Source organism: Mobula hypostoma, chromosome 8 (assembly GCF_963921235.1).
Source record: "Mobula hypostoma chromosome 8, sMobHyp1.1, whole genome shotgun sequence".
Taxonomy (NCBI): domain Eukaryota; kingdom Metazoa; phylum Chordata; class Chondrichthyes; order Myliobatiformes; family Myliobatidae; genus Mobula; species Mobula hypostoma.
In genome coordinates this window covers 126,833,496-126,847,458 of record NC_086104.1, presented here as the reverse complement: position 1 = coordinate 126,847,458, position 13,963 = coordinate 126,833,496, and the positions used below count along the sequence as shown (strand labels likewise).

At 53.3% G+C, this 13,963-nt stretch overlaps 1 protein-coding gene across 1 annotated transcript in view; it reads left to right on the top strand.

The window, feature by feature from the left end:
- megf8 (multiple EGF-like-domains 8) overlaps window positions 1-13,963 on the top strand; it is a 124,859-nt gene that overhangs the window by 90,183 nt on the left and 20,713 nt on the right. Inside the window, exons 36-41 of the mRNA XM_063056749.1 lie at window positions 988-1,202; window positions 1,797-2,007; window positions 6,483-6,648; window positions 7,310-7,502; window positions 9,328-9,498; window positions 10,882-11,012. Of these exons, the coding sequence (XP_062912819.1) occupies window positions 988-1,202; window positions 1,797-2,007; window positions 6,483-6,648; window positions 7,310-7,502; window positions 9,328-9,498; window positions 10,882-11,012 (1,087 nt within the window). The remainder of the gene's footprint in view (window positions 1-987; window positions 1,203-1,796; window positions 2,008-6,482; window positions 6,649-7,309; window positions 7,503-9,327; window positions 9,499-10,881; window positions 11,013-13,963) is intronic.

Below are 13,963 nucleotides of genomic sequence, written 5' to 3'. Positions count from 1 at the left end.
ACGCAGTTTTTACAGGATTCTTGCTACAAGCTGCCAGACCTGTAGTCCAGCACCACTTTCGATAATTTCATATTTATGGTTCATTGTCATTGTTTCAACATCCCCACTGTCCACCACCAGTGTTACCCCAGCTCCGTCCCCGGTTAGACTCCCCCCTCCCTGGTCACGCACACCCTCCATTCTCTCCCCTGTGAGGGATCCTCTGCTCTGCTTGGCCAGACTGACCCTCCCTCCATACGATCTGTCCTGGTGACCCTTCCCCAACCCCATTCCCATCGTACCATCCAACCTGGTGACCCTTCCCCAACCCCATTCCCATCGTACCATCCGTCCTGGTGACCCTTCCCCAACCCCATTCCCATCGTACCATCCGTACTGGTGACCCTTCCCCAACCCCATTCCCATCGTACCATCCGTCCTGGTGACCCTTCCCCAACCCCATTCCCATCGTACCATCCGTACTGGTGACCCTTCCCCAACCCCATTCCCATCGTACCATCCGTCCTGGTGACCCTTCCCCAACCCCATTCCCATTGTTCCATCCAACCTGGTGACCCTTCCCCAACCCCATTCCCATTGTACCATCCAACCTGGTGACCCTTCCCCAACCCCATTCCCATCGTACCATCCAACCTGGTGACCCTTCCCCAACCCCATTCCCATCGTACCATCCGTCCTGGTGACCCTTCCCCAACCCCATTCCCATCGTACCATCCAACCTGGTGACCCTTCCCCAACCCCATTCCCATCGTACCATCCGTCCTGGTGACCCTTCCCCAACCCCATTCCCATCGTACCATCCAACCTGGTGACCCTTCCCCAACCCCATTCCCATCGTACCATCCGTCCTGGTGACCCTTCCCCAACCCCATTCCCATCCAACCTGGTGGCCCTTCCCCAACGGCCCGTCCCCGGTTATCATTCCCCCCCCCCCATCCCCAGTAACCCTTCTCCTGTTGATGCCCCCCCCCCCCCGTTTGGATGCAGGCGAGACCCGCCGGATCCTCAGCGTGAGCCCCGCCTACGACTGGACCTGCTTCAGCCACTCGCTCCGCAACGTGTCTCCGATGCCAGTGGAGTCCTCGCCCCCGGAGCCTTGTCCCACCCCCTGCCACAACCTGACCAACTGCGCCGACTGCCTCAGCTCTAACGGCTCTGACGGGGGGTGGCAGCAGTGTGTCTGGAGCGTGGCCCTGCAGCAGGTGAGGAACAGCTCCAAGCCCAGCCTAGGGAACAGGGAGGTGGTGGGCCGGGGGGGTCCCTCGGGGCACAAAGTGTGACGAGACCATGTGATGGGGAAGGTCACCAGGGACGGTCGGTAGGGGAATGGGAGAATGGGGGGGGGCGTGACTGGGAAAGGACTACAGTGGGGGAGATGGCACTGGGGTTGGATTGTGTGAGTGGAAGGGTATCTGGGGACAGACTGTGTCAGTGGGGAGGTCACTAGGGACACATGGCTTCGAATAGCCTCTCCACCATCCACCCCTCAACCCTCAACCCTCCGCTCTTCCCTCCCCTTCCCCTCTTCCCTCCCCCTCCCCTCCCCTCTTACCCCTCCCCCTCCCCTCTTCCCTCCCCTCTTCCCTCCCCTCCCCCTCCCCTCTTCCCTCCCCTCCCCCTCCCCTCTTCCTTCCCCCTCCCCCTCCCCTCCCCCTCCCTTCCCCCTCCCCCCTCTTGCCTCCCCCCTTGCCTCCCCGCTCTCCCCTCCCCCACCTCCCCTGCCCCTCTGCTCTCTTACCCCCACCCCTCCTTGCTCCCTCCCTCTCCCTCTCTCACTGTCTCTCTCTTTCCGGCAGTGTATGAGCCCCAGTTTTGCGCCGCTGCGCTGTGCGGCGGGGATGTGCGGCCGGACCCTGCGGGGGTCGAAAGCGAGCTGTAACCTGTCGTGTGCCAGCTACCAGCAGTGCTCCCACTGCATCCGGCACTCCCACTGTGGCTGGTGCTCCACCCGTGGCCTCAACGGCATCGGACGCTGCATGCAGGGTGGCCTTCACGGACCCTGGGACGGTGCGTACACGCGAGTGAGGGGGCGGATGGGCGAAGGCGGAGTGACATAGGGAGAGTATAGAGGATAGAACATCGAACATGCAGGCCCTTCGGCCCACGATGTCGTGTCGATCTATATAAACCTACTCCAAGATTAATTAACTCTTCCCTCCCTCACCATTTTCCTTTCACCCGTCTAACTCTCCAAAATCTCCCTGATGTATCTACAATCAGGAGAGGCTCCCTTTATTCGCACTCTTTGCCTCCTGCCAACCACCCAATCTTCTATCCGTGCTAGTATCTGTCCTGTAATACTGTGGTCTCATATCTTGCTAAGCAACCTCATATGCGACTCCTTGTCAAAGGCCTTCTGAAAATCGAAGTAGACAATATCCACCAATTCTCCTTTGTCTATTCTGCTTGTTACTTCCTCAGAGAATTTCAACAGATTTGTCAGGCAAAATGTTCCCTTAAGGAAACCAAGCTGACTTTGACCTATTTTATCATGTGCCTCCAAATACCCTGAAACCTCATCCTTAATAATCGACTCCAACATCTTCCAAGTCACTGAGGTCAGATTAACCAGCCTATCATTTCCTTTCTTCTGTCTCCCTCCCTTCATGAGGAGTGGAGTGACATTTGCAATTTTCTAGTCTTCTGGAACTGTGAATCTGTTGATTATTGAAAGATCATTACTAATGCCTCCACAATCTCTTCAGCCACCTCTTTCAGAACCTTGGAGTGTAGACCATCTGGTCCAGGTGACCTATCTACCTTCAGACCTTTCAGTTTCCCAAGCACTTTCTGTCCACTGCACTGCAACTACACTCACTTCTGCCCCCTGACATGCTTGAACCTCTGGCATTCTGCTAGTGTCTTGCACAGTGATGCAAAATACTTACTCAGTTTGTTCCCCATTTTCTTGTCCCCCATTACTGGCTCTCCAGCATCGTTTTCCAGCAGTCTGATATCTATTCTTGCCTCTCTTTTACATCTGAAAAAACTTATGATGTCTTCTATGATATTCATGGCCAGCTTGCCTTCTTATTTCATCTTTTTCCTCCTTATAGCTTTTTAGTTGCCCTTTGTTGGTATTTAAAAGCTTCCTAATCCTCTAACTTCCCACTAACTTCAAAGTTCAAAGTAAAATTTATTATTAGAGTACATACTGTACATCTCACCATATAAGACCCTGAGATTCTTTCTCTGTGGGCATACTTCGCAAATCTATAGAACAGTAACTGTAAATAAGATCAATGAACAACAAACAGTTCAAATGCGGATATAAATAAATCGCAATAAATAATGGCATCATGAAATAAGATAAAGAATCCTTAAAGTGAGATCCTTGGTTGTGGGAACACCAGAAATAGATTGAGTGTAGTCATCCTGTTTTGTTCAGGAACCTGATGGTTGAGGGGTAGTAACTGTTCTTGGTGGCGTGAGTCCTGAGGCTCTTGTACCTTCCACCTGATGGCAGCAATGAGAAGACAGCATGGCCTGGGTGGGGAGGATCTTTGATGATGGATTCTGCTTTTCTGCAGCGGTGTTTCATGCAGATGTGCTCTGTGGTTGAGAGGGCTTTACCGGCGATGTATTGGGCCGAATCCACTACCTTTTGTAGGATTTTCTGTTCAAAGCCGTTAGTGTTCCCATACCAGGCTGTAATGCAGCCAGTCAGTACACTTTTCGTCACGCATCTATGGATCTATAGAAATTTGTCAGGCGTTCCTGATGATATACTGAATCTCCACAGACTCCTAAGGAAGAAGAGGGGTTGTTGTGCTTTATTGCAGTTACATTTACATGATGTGTCCAGGACAGGTTTGAGATGGTGACACCCAGGACCCTCTCTACCTCTGATCCTCCGATGAGGATCATGGAGGCTGATGGACCTCTGGTTTCCCAGTCCTGAAGTCTACAATCAGTTCCTTGGTCTTGCTGACGTTGAGTGAGAGGTTGTTGTTAAGACACCACTCAGCCAAATTTTCAGTTTCCCTCCTGTGTACTGATTCATCGCCCCCTTTGATAGAGCCCACAACAGTAGCGTCATTAGCAAACTTGTATGTGGTATTGGAGCTGTACTTAGCCACACAGACATGGGTGTAAAGCGAGTAGAACAGGGGCTAAGTACACATCTCTGTTTGCTTAATTTTTGCTCTATTATATGCCCCCTCTTTTGCTTCTACGTTGGCTTTGACTTCCCTTGTCAGCCACTGTTATGACATCTTACCTTTATAATAATTCCTCTTTGGAATGCATATATCCAAAGCCTTCCGAATTGCTTTGAGAAATTCCAGCCATTGCTGCTCTACCGTCATCCCTGCCGGTGTTCTTTTCCAATCAATTCTAGCCAACTCCTCTCTCTCTCATGCCCCTGTAATTCCCTTTACTCCACTGTAATACTGATACATCTGACTTTAGCTTCACTCTTTCACATTGCAGGGTGAACTCTATCATATTATGATCACCGACTCCTAAGGGTTCCTTTACCTTAAGTTCAAATCTGGTTCATTATGCAACACCTAATCCAGAAAAGCTGATCCCTCAGTGGGCTCAGCCGCAAGCTGCTTAAAAAAAAATCTGCTGTGCATTCTACGAATGCCCTCTCATGGAATCCAGCGCCAACATGATTTTCCCAATTACCTGCATATTGAAATTCCCCATGACTATTGCAACATTGTTCTTTTGACATGCATTTTCCATCTGCCGTTGTAATTTGTGGCCCACCTCCTGGCTACTGTTTGGAGGCCTGTATATAACTCCCAATAGGGTCTTTTTACTCTTGTAGTTTCTTAACTCTACCCACAAGGATTCTACATCTTCCCATCCTATTTCACCTCTATCTAAGGATTTTATTTCATATTTTTTAACCAATAGAACCACCCTAACCCCACCCCTCTGCCTACCTGCCTGTCCTTTTGATCCAATGTGTATCCTTGGATGTTAAGCTCCCAGTTATAAACTTATAATAAAATAGTTATTATTATAAGGTTATAATTATGCCCAATTATAAGCCACAACCCAGTGATGCCAGAATGTCATACATACCAATCTCTTACTGTGCTATAAGATTGTCTATTTTAATCCGTAAGCGCAATCAAATATAACACCTTCAGTCCTGTATTCACAGCCCTTTTTGATTTTGTCCCCCTCTACACTGCAATTCACCCCACTGACTAATTTTGTCCTATCATCTGCCTGTCCTTCCTGACAGTCTCACTCCACACTGACTTTGCTGGTATACTCACTGTCCCATCCTCAGTCCTATCACTCCGGTTCCCAACCTGCTGCCAAATTGGTTTAAACGCTCCCCAACAGTTCTAGTAAAGATGTTGGTCCCCCTCGGGTTCAAGTGTAACCCATCCCTTTTGTACAGATAAAACCTTCCCCAAGAAGAGATCCCAATGATCTAGGATTCTGAAGCCCTGCCCCCAGCATCAGTTCCTTAGCTACGCATTCACTTGCCAAATCAACCTGTCTGTGCCCTCACTGGCGTGTGGCACAGGCAGCCATCCAGAGATTATTACCCAAGCGGTCCTGCTTTTCAGCTTTCCACGTAGCTCCCGGAATTCCCTCTTCAGGATCTCTCTCCTTTTCCTGCCTATATCATTGGTACCAATATGTACCAAGACTTCTGGCTGTTTACCCTCCCCCCTTAAAGCACCATAGACCCATTCTGAGACGTCCCTGACCCTAGCACCTGGGAGGCAACATACCGTCCGGGTGTCTCTATCATGTCCACAGAGCCTTGTGTCTGCTCCACTAACTATGGAGTCCCCAATCACTACTGCAGTCCTCTTCTCCCTTCTCCCCCTTTCCCTTCTGAGCCACAGTGCCAGAGACCCAGTTGTTACACCCCCAACAGTATCCAAAATAATTCACTTATTATTGAAGGGACAGCCATAGGGGCAGTCTGTATTGGCTGCCCATTTCCTTTCTCTCTCCTGACAGTCACACAGATACCTGCCTCCCTCAACTCAGGGGTGACTACCTCCCTGTAGCCCCTGTCTGTCACCCTCTCAGTTTCCTGTACAAGCCGAAGGTCATCGAGCTGCAGCTCCAGTTACTTAACCATTCCCTGAGGAGCTGCAGCTCAATGTGCCCGAACTGAACACAATGTTCCAATATGGCCTAACCAGGGTTTTTATAGAGCTGCACATTACCTCGTGGTTCTTGAACTCAATCTCGGCCCCCCCCCCCCGATTAATGAAGTCCCACGCACCAAACGCCTTCTTCACCCCCTATTGACACAGGTGTTGACAGGGCGATTGGGGAGGGCGAAGGATGGACAGAGCAGATGCAGGGGTTGCTCTGGGTTCTTTCGCTCTCCAGTGTTATCCTGCTGTGCTGTTGTGTGACTCTAATCCTACCGGTTTCCTGGCAGCGTGTGAACCCTTTCCACAGTGTGTCTCCCCTCCCCCCCCCAACCCCCATGGTGTGTAACCAACCCCCTCCCGCGTGGTGTCTGATGCTGGCTCTCTTGCTGTCGGCAGGCGGGGCCCAGGGCTGTGGGGAAGTCGACGGCACATGGGCCTTCATGTCCTGCCCCGCGGAGAACGAGTGTCTCAACGGGCACCACGACTGTGACGAGACGCAGAACTGCACCGACCGGCCCCAGGGCTTCGAGTGTGTGTGTCGCTCCGGCTACATGCACGACAGGTGAGGGGCGGCGAGGGAGATGGAGTAAAGTGTAGGGTGAGTGTGGGGGGGGCTGAAATGAGATGGGAGAGCCGAGCTCAGTGAGTGTGGGGGGGGGGGGATGTTGGGAGAGCTGAGCTCAGAGAGTGGGGAGCAGGAGGGGATGTTGGGAGAGCCAAGCTCAGTGAGGGGTAGGGGAGATGAGGTGGGGGATGAGACAGGAGAGCCGAGAGATCAGAGAATAGGGAGGGGGAGGGGAGGTGAGGCAAGGGGTTAGGAAGGGAGTAATGGGTGAGGGGATGGTAGGATGCGCAGGGAGTAGATGGGCAAAGGGGGAGTGGGGAGGCTGCATGTGTGTTTAGGACAGGTAACGGAGGGGAAACCTGCAAGAAAGGGGTGGAACAGAGGGAGACTGTGGGGTGGAAAGGGGCAGGGGTTAAGCCTGGAGTCTGTGTGATCCTTACCCCATGTTTAGCCCATAATTGGAAATGTCAGTGCCTGATCTCCAACCTCCCCCTTCCCATTCTCTTATAACCACCTCCTCCTCTCTCTCCATCTCCCTGCTTCACCTCCTCCCTCCATTTCCCTCCTCTCTTTCTCTCTCTTACTCCATCCCCCCCTCTCCCCCCTCCTCCTCTCCCATCCCCATGTTTTCTTTCTCAATCCTCCTCTCTGCCCACAGTACGCTGGAGATGTGCCGGCCGGTTTGTGAGCAAGGCTGTGTGAACGGTACCTGTGTGGAACCCAACAACTGTCGGTGTCACTTTGGCTACGTGGGCCGTAACTGTTCTGTGGGGTGTTACTGCAACCAGCACAGCGAGTGTGAGAGCGTCACTGCCCGCGACCGCTGCCTGCACTGTGTTAACAACACCAAGGTCAGTGTGGGGCAGTCCCCAGAGTCAGCGTAACCACCGCAATGATTGGGAGACTCCAGGAGAGACCCCAGGGTCAAAGAGGGGGATAGGGTAACAGGTACAGTCACTGGGAGAGACTGCCAGACTCGGGGGAGAGGGTGGGGGATGTCAGTGACTGGGACTGATATTGACCTCCCTCTGATCCTGTTCTGTGTGCGCTGCGGAGCTGGCCTGAGGGTGTATGGTCAGAGGTCAGGTGCAGCTTGGGTGACCTGGTGGAACTGAGGGCTTGTAGTCCCTCGGTAAGCTCCCTCACCCTCTGACACTGCTCTGTGCCGGCTGTACAGGGGTCAGGGTTCAGTGAATCAGGTCTCGGTGAGCTCTCTCACCCTCTGACACTGCTCTGTGCTGGCTGCACAGGGGTCAGGGTTCAGTGAATCAGGTCTCGGTGAGCTCCCTCACCCTCTGACACTGCTCTGTGCCGGCTGTACAGGGGTCAGGGTTCAGTGAATCAGGTCTCGGTGAGATCTCTCACCCTCTGACACTGCTCTGTGCCGGCTGTACAGGGGTCAGGGTTCAGTGAATCAGGTCTCGGTGAGATCGCTCACCCTCTGACACTGCTCTGTGCCGGCTGTACAGGGGTCAGGGTTCAGTGAATCAGGTCTCGGTGAGCTCCCTCACCCTCTGACACTGCTCTGTGCTGGCTGCACAGGGGTCAGGGTTCAGTGAATCAGGTCTCGGTGAGATCTCTTACCCTCTGACACTGCTCTGTGCCGGCTGTACAGGGGTCAGGGTTCAGTGAACCAGGTCTCGGTGAGCTCCCTCACCCTCTGACACTGCTCTGTGCTGGCTGCACAGGGGTCAGGGTTCAGTGAATCAGGTCTCGGTGAGATCTCTCACCCTCTGACACTGCTCTGTGCTGGCTGTACAGGGGTCAGGGTTCAGTGAACCAGGTCTCGGTGAGCTCCCTCACCCTCTGACACTGCTCTGTGCTGGCTGCACAGGGGTCAGGGTTCAGTGAATCAGGTCTCGGTGAGATCTCTCACCCTCTGACACTGCTCTGTGCCGGCTGTACAGGGGTCAGGGTTCAGTGAATCAGGTCTCGGTGAGATCTCTCACCCTCTGACACTGCTCTGTGCTGGCTGTAGGGGTTCAGTTAGTGATGCAGGACACACTTCTTTGCCCTGTGTTGGGAGTTTGGTGAATCAGTAGTTTGTGCAGTCCCTCAGTGAGCCCAGTCACGGCCTGACCCCGCTCAGTGCCTGGTGTACAGAAGTTGGAGGGGTCGGTCAGTGAATCAGGAGGGTCTATGGTCTGTCGACGAGCCCTGTCATGGCCTGACCCCGCTCAGTGCCTGGTGTACAGAAGTCGAGGGGTCAGAGGTTCAATGAACCTGGCCTCTCAGTGTGCTCCCTCACTTGGACCCCACAGTGTATGCTGCTGTGCAGGTGTCGGGCAGATTTTATTTCATTTCGAGATTGGCCCTTCCGGCCCAATCAGCCGCATGGCACAGCAACCCACTTATTTAACCCTTGCTTAACCAAAGGGCAATTTAAATGACCAATTAACCTATGAACCGGTATGTCTATAGACTGCAGGGGGAAACCGGAGCATGCCAACGAAAGCTGGGCAGTCATGGGGAGAATGTACAAAGTCCTTAGAGATGGTGCCAGAATTGTGCTGTGAACTCCCATGCGCCGAGCTTTAATAGTGGCTCACGAACCGTTGTGCTGTCGTGGTGCCCGACGCCAGCGACAAAGATCAGGGGATTAGTGATTCAGTAGGGGGCTCAGTCCTTCGGTGTGCTCCCTCATCCCTGACCCCGTTGTGTGCCTTCGCCGTGCAGGGGGATCACTGCGAGAAGTGCCGGCCGCTGTTTGTGGGCTTGGCGGTGGACGGTGGGACGTGCAGACCCTGCAGCGTCTTCTGCAACAATAACAGCGATGTCTGCGTCACCAAAGAGCAGTACAACCTGTGGCTGCAGGAACCCCAAGGACACCCGCTGGACCCAGCCCAGGTCAGTATGGCAACGACTGCCTCCCACAGAGACAGGCCCTTCGGATCGCACTGACCCCATTCCCCAGTCCCCGCCCTCCTCGGCCGCGGTAGTTCACACGTTGATCCGATCCCTCGGCGCTGAGAGTCTGAGCCCCCACTGTCCCCTGGTCTCAGCCCCTGCCCCCCCCCCCCCGGGCAGAGTGCTCCTGATTCCCGCTCCCTCCTCCCTCAGTATTTAACTCCTCAGTGGCTGGGGACGCGCGGAGTTTACAGACAATCGTTTCAGGGAAACCGGGAAATGATTGATCCTGTCACAAACAAGGGAAAATCTGCAGATGCTGGAATTCCGAGCAACACGCACAAAAACTGCGGGAGGAAGTCAGCAGGCCAGGCAGCATCTGTGGAAAAGAGTACAGTCGACATTTCGGGCCGAAAGCCTTCAGTCCTGGTGAAAGCTCTCGGCCCAGAACGTCGATGGTACTCTTTTCCATAGATGGTGCCTGGCCTGCTGAGTTCCCCCAGCAGTTTGAGTGGTTGATCCGGGGTACCAGACAACTGGTGAATAATTCCCACCTCCTTGGGCTTGTCCCTGCATTGTTTCGTGTCATCTCAACACTGCGTCAACCCCACCGAAGGGGTTTCCCCACCCCTCCAGAGGCCCTGACCCGGCCACTCTCCCGCTCTCCCCAGCTTTTTCACCAGACTGCCCTCACTGTTTCTGCACCCCAACCCCTCCCACCATCATTCATATTCTCTCCCCCCCTCTCTCTCTCTCTCTCCCCCACTCTCTCTGTTGAGTCCTCTCTCTCCCCCACACTATCCCATCCCACCCTCCTGAGTCACCCTCTCACTGTCCTTACCTCCCTCACTGAGCTGAGTTTCCCTTGGATGATCCAGGCTGCCTACGCCCCCCACTTTTGCCTGTCCTAACTCTTCTCTTCTTCCCCACCCTACGGGCGCTGGGTGCTTCTACCTCCCTCCACCCGTTCCCCCCCCCAGATACCGCTGCATTGCTCCAGTGAGCACGTCTTCGTTGGACACTCTGCCCATTTGAGCTGGTACTAGCCCCCACCACTCCCTCTGAGATGTCCCTCGTTCCTTGTCCCTGCTTGTTTTCCCCACAACTCCCAGCAAAGTGCAAGGGGCCAAGACCCACCTCTCCAACCGCCCCTCACCTCTGGTCTGAGTGTGTGTCTGCACTCATGGGTGAAGGGGTGGGGAATGCAGTGACTGTGGGGGGGGGTGGGGGCACACAGAAGGTGACACTTGGGACTGTAAGCACTGGAATGGGGAGGTGGGTGGGGTAGTGGATGGTCGATGACCAGCCCGGTGGTGGGAGACGGGCAGGTAGTGGGGTTGTGATAGTTTTTCCCGCTAACGCAGGCCTGGCCTCTCCCTACAGATTGGGAGCTGGGTGAGCGAGGGCCCGACAGAGGAGAATGCCGTGTGCGTCCAGTGCCAGAACAACAGCTCCGGGGAGCGATGCCACTCCTGTCTCGAGGGCTACTTCTTGCTTGACAACAAGTGCACCAAGTAGGGAACAAGCCTGTCTGAGCCGCAAGCCTCCCTCCCTGACCCCACCCTCCATCTAACCCCTCCCTCCCTGACCCCACCCTCCATCTAATCCCTCCCTCCCCGACTCCACCCTCCATCTAACCCCTCCCTCCCTGACCCCACCCTCCATCCCTATCTCTATCCCCATTCCCTCCCATCCCCTCCCTCCCTAACCCCCACTCTCCATCTAACCCCTCCCTCTAACCCCATTCCCTCTGTAAGGGGGTTTCGACTTTTATGTTACTGCGGAGGCTAATTAAAATGGCGTCTTTGTTATGTTAATCTGGAGAATGTGGCTTTGTTGTGTTAAACGCTGAGAAAGTTTGCGCTAACAGTTTGTTTTTGCTTTAGAGTGTGATAAGAGGGTGCTATTAACCAATTGGGATAGTTGTTATGGTTTTGGTGTATTTGAAGATACTGTATGCGCGGGGTTTTGGGGCAGAAGGTGGGAGATCAAGACAGAGGATGGACGAGGTGCTGTGAGTCCGCTAACGGGGTCGGACCCTGAGCGGGACGTTCGGTGAGGAGACAGAGACGGACTGGTGTGGAGCGTCTGGTCGACCACCGTTGGTGGTTCCAGGCGACCGGTCGAGGTGGTCCGAGGGGGTCGCAGGGTGAAGAAGAAGGTCCTTGAGCTCCAACGGTTGTTGTGCACAAAGAGATTGAACTTTGATAAGTGTGGCGCCTTTTATTTTCCTTTTATATTTTATTCTCTTTTAATTATATAGTTCCAGTAATATCTATAAACTGTAAATCATTTAATTGCATCTAGTGTATTGTCTGTTATTTGGGCGGGGTGGGGTACATCACACAGCATCCACACAAACTAATTACCCAGTTTGGCGGGGCCGAGGCTGTTTCCCTAGACGACAGCGAGCCGAGCGACCCTGAGGGTGGCCTACCCCCTCCCTCCCTGACCCCCACCCTTCACCCTTACCTTTAACCCTACCTCTAACCCATTCCCTCCTACCCCCACCCTCCATCTAACCCTTCCCTCCTACCCACCCTCCCTTCCTAATCCCCACCCTCCATCTAACCCCACTTCCTCCTACCCGCTCCCTAACCCCCACCTTCCATCTAACCTCCCCCTTCCCTCTCTAATCCCCACCCTACATCTAACCCCCTCCCTCCTACCCACCATCCCTCCTTCTGGATCCTCACTTCAGAGGATGCTGCGGTCTTTCCCAGCTAACTCAAAGTTGCTTTTGTGACCCTCAGTTACTGCATCCCTACTTTTGTAGAGATCTTGCTTGACAATTTGTAGGGGAATTTTAAAATAAAGCACGGTACCAGTCTTCAAGTGGCGCATCATTTATTTTAGCACAGTATCATGGAGATTCCACATGTGCGGAACTCTTGAGTTACAACGAAAACAGTTTGTGTTTATATCCCATATCAGTGAAGTGAGCAAAACCACTACCCGCCCCCCCCATTAGATGTCAAAGAGTTGGCAGTCCATAGTCTCTCTCCTCATGATTTGTGTCCAGATTAAGCAACTGTATTATCGCCGTGAGGAGTATCAATGCCTAGCACAATGATCTTAGTTATGTAGATTTGCAACTTAATTGGAAAACACAGTATGTCCACAAGGTCACAAAGCTTTAGCAGTATAGAACTCTCTTAACCCTATGTTTGAAATTTTCTTCCACACCTCCTCCCTCTCTCCCCAATCCCCTCCACTCACTCCTCCCTCTCACTGTCCCTTCCCCTCTCACCCCAATCCCCTCACCCTCTCACCCTCACTTACTCCATCTCGTTCCCACTCCATCTCACCTACCTCCCCCTTCAAGCTGCTGGCTCCACCAACTACCCACCTTCCTCTTTCCCTTCCTGCCCCCTTCCACAATGTGACCAGTTTCTGTTGACTCTCATTCCATGTTCTCCCCTGTCCCAGCCCACAGACTGCGTCTGACTCTCCTCCTCATCACGTCAGCAGATCCCATCCCACTCCATTCCATTCCCTCCCTCCCTCCCTCCCTCCCTCCCTCCCTCCTTCCGTCCGTCACCTGAAGAGAGACAGTACAGAAACAGGCCCTTTACTCCAACTGACCCATGCCAACCCAGTTGTCCATTAGGACTTCAGAGCTGCTTCATCCTTGTTGTGGAATCCACTCGTGGAAACCAACTCAGGATGGTTTCTTCTAAGTCGTTCACCAGCACTGCCATTCTCACAGCGAAACAACAACCACCTTCCCTTCCCTCTCTGGCTGTCTCTCCCCCAATCGATCCTCCAAACAATCCCTGCACACCCTCCTGACGACCCCCCTGTACTTGACCTATGCCAACCTCTCCCCTGATCCCCAAATGAGCTCTCCCTCTTAGCAGCCCCACTGATATCTTCTCCCTGACGACAGGACCCTTCATCAAGTGTCAGGCAGAAGCATCAACTGTTCACTAACAAGAGAAAATCTGCAGACGCTGGGAATTCGAGCAACACTCACAAAATGCTGGGGGAACAGCAGGCCAGGCAGCATCTAGGAAAAGAGTGCAGGCAACGTTTCAGGCCGAAACCCTTTGGCAGGACTTTTTTTTCCCCAGATGCTGGCTGGTCTGCTGAGTTCCTCCAGCATTTTGTGTGTGTTGATCAAGATTTCCAGCATCTGAAGAATTGTTTGTGTGTATTAGGTTGTTTACTATTCTCTCTTTTGAATATATACGTTATGGCTATACCCACTCATGAGGAAGGTTTCGGGAGTAAACCCCGAGGGAAAATTCAGAGCTGGAGTCCCTAAGGCAGTCCTACGTTGAGTTCAACGCTGACGGGCAACTTCTACGATGTCGCGGATGTCAAACTGTATCAGTCTCTGCCGTTCCTTTAGGTTCATCAGCTGCGTGGGCGTGAATGACTACTGTAGTATTGTACCCTGTGGCCCGGGTCCAGACTACCTCGAAGGAAATGGAGCAGTGTATTATCTCTGTAAGTCTGCTGC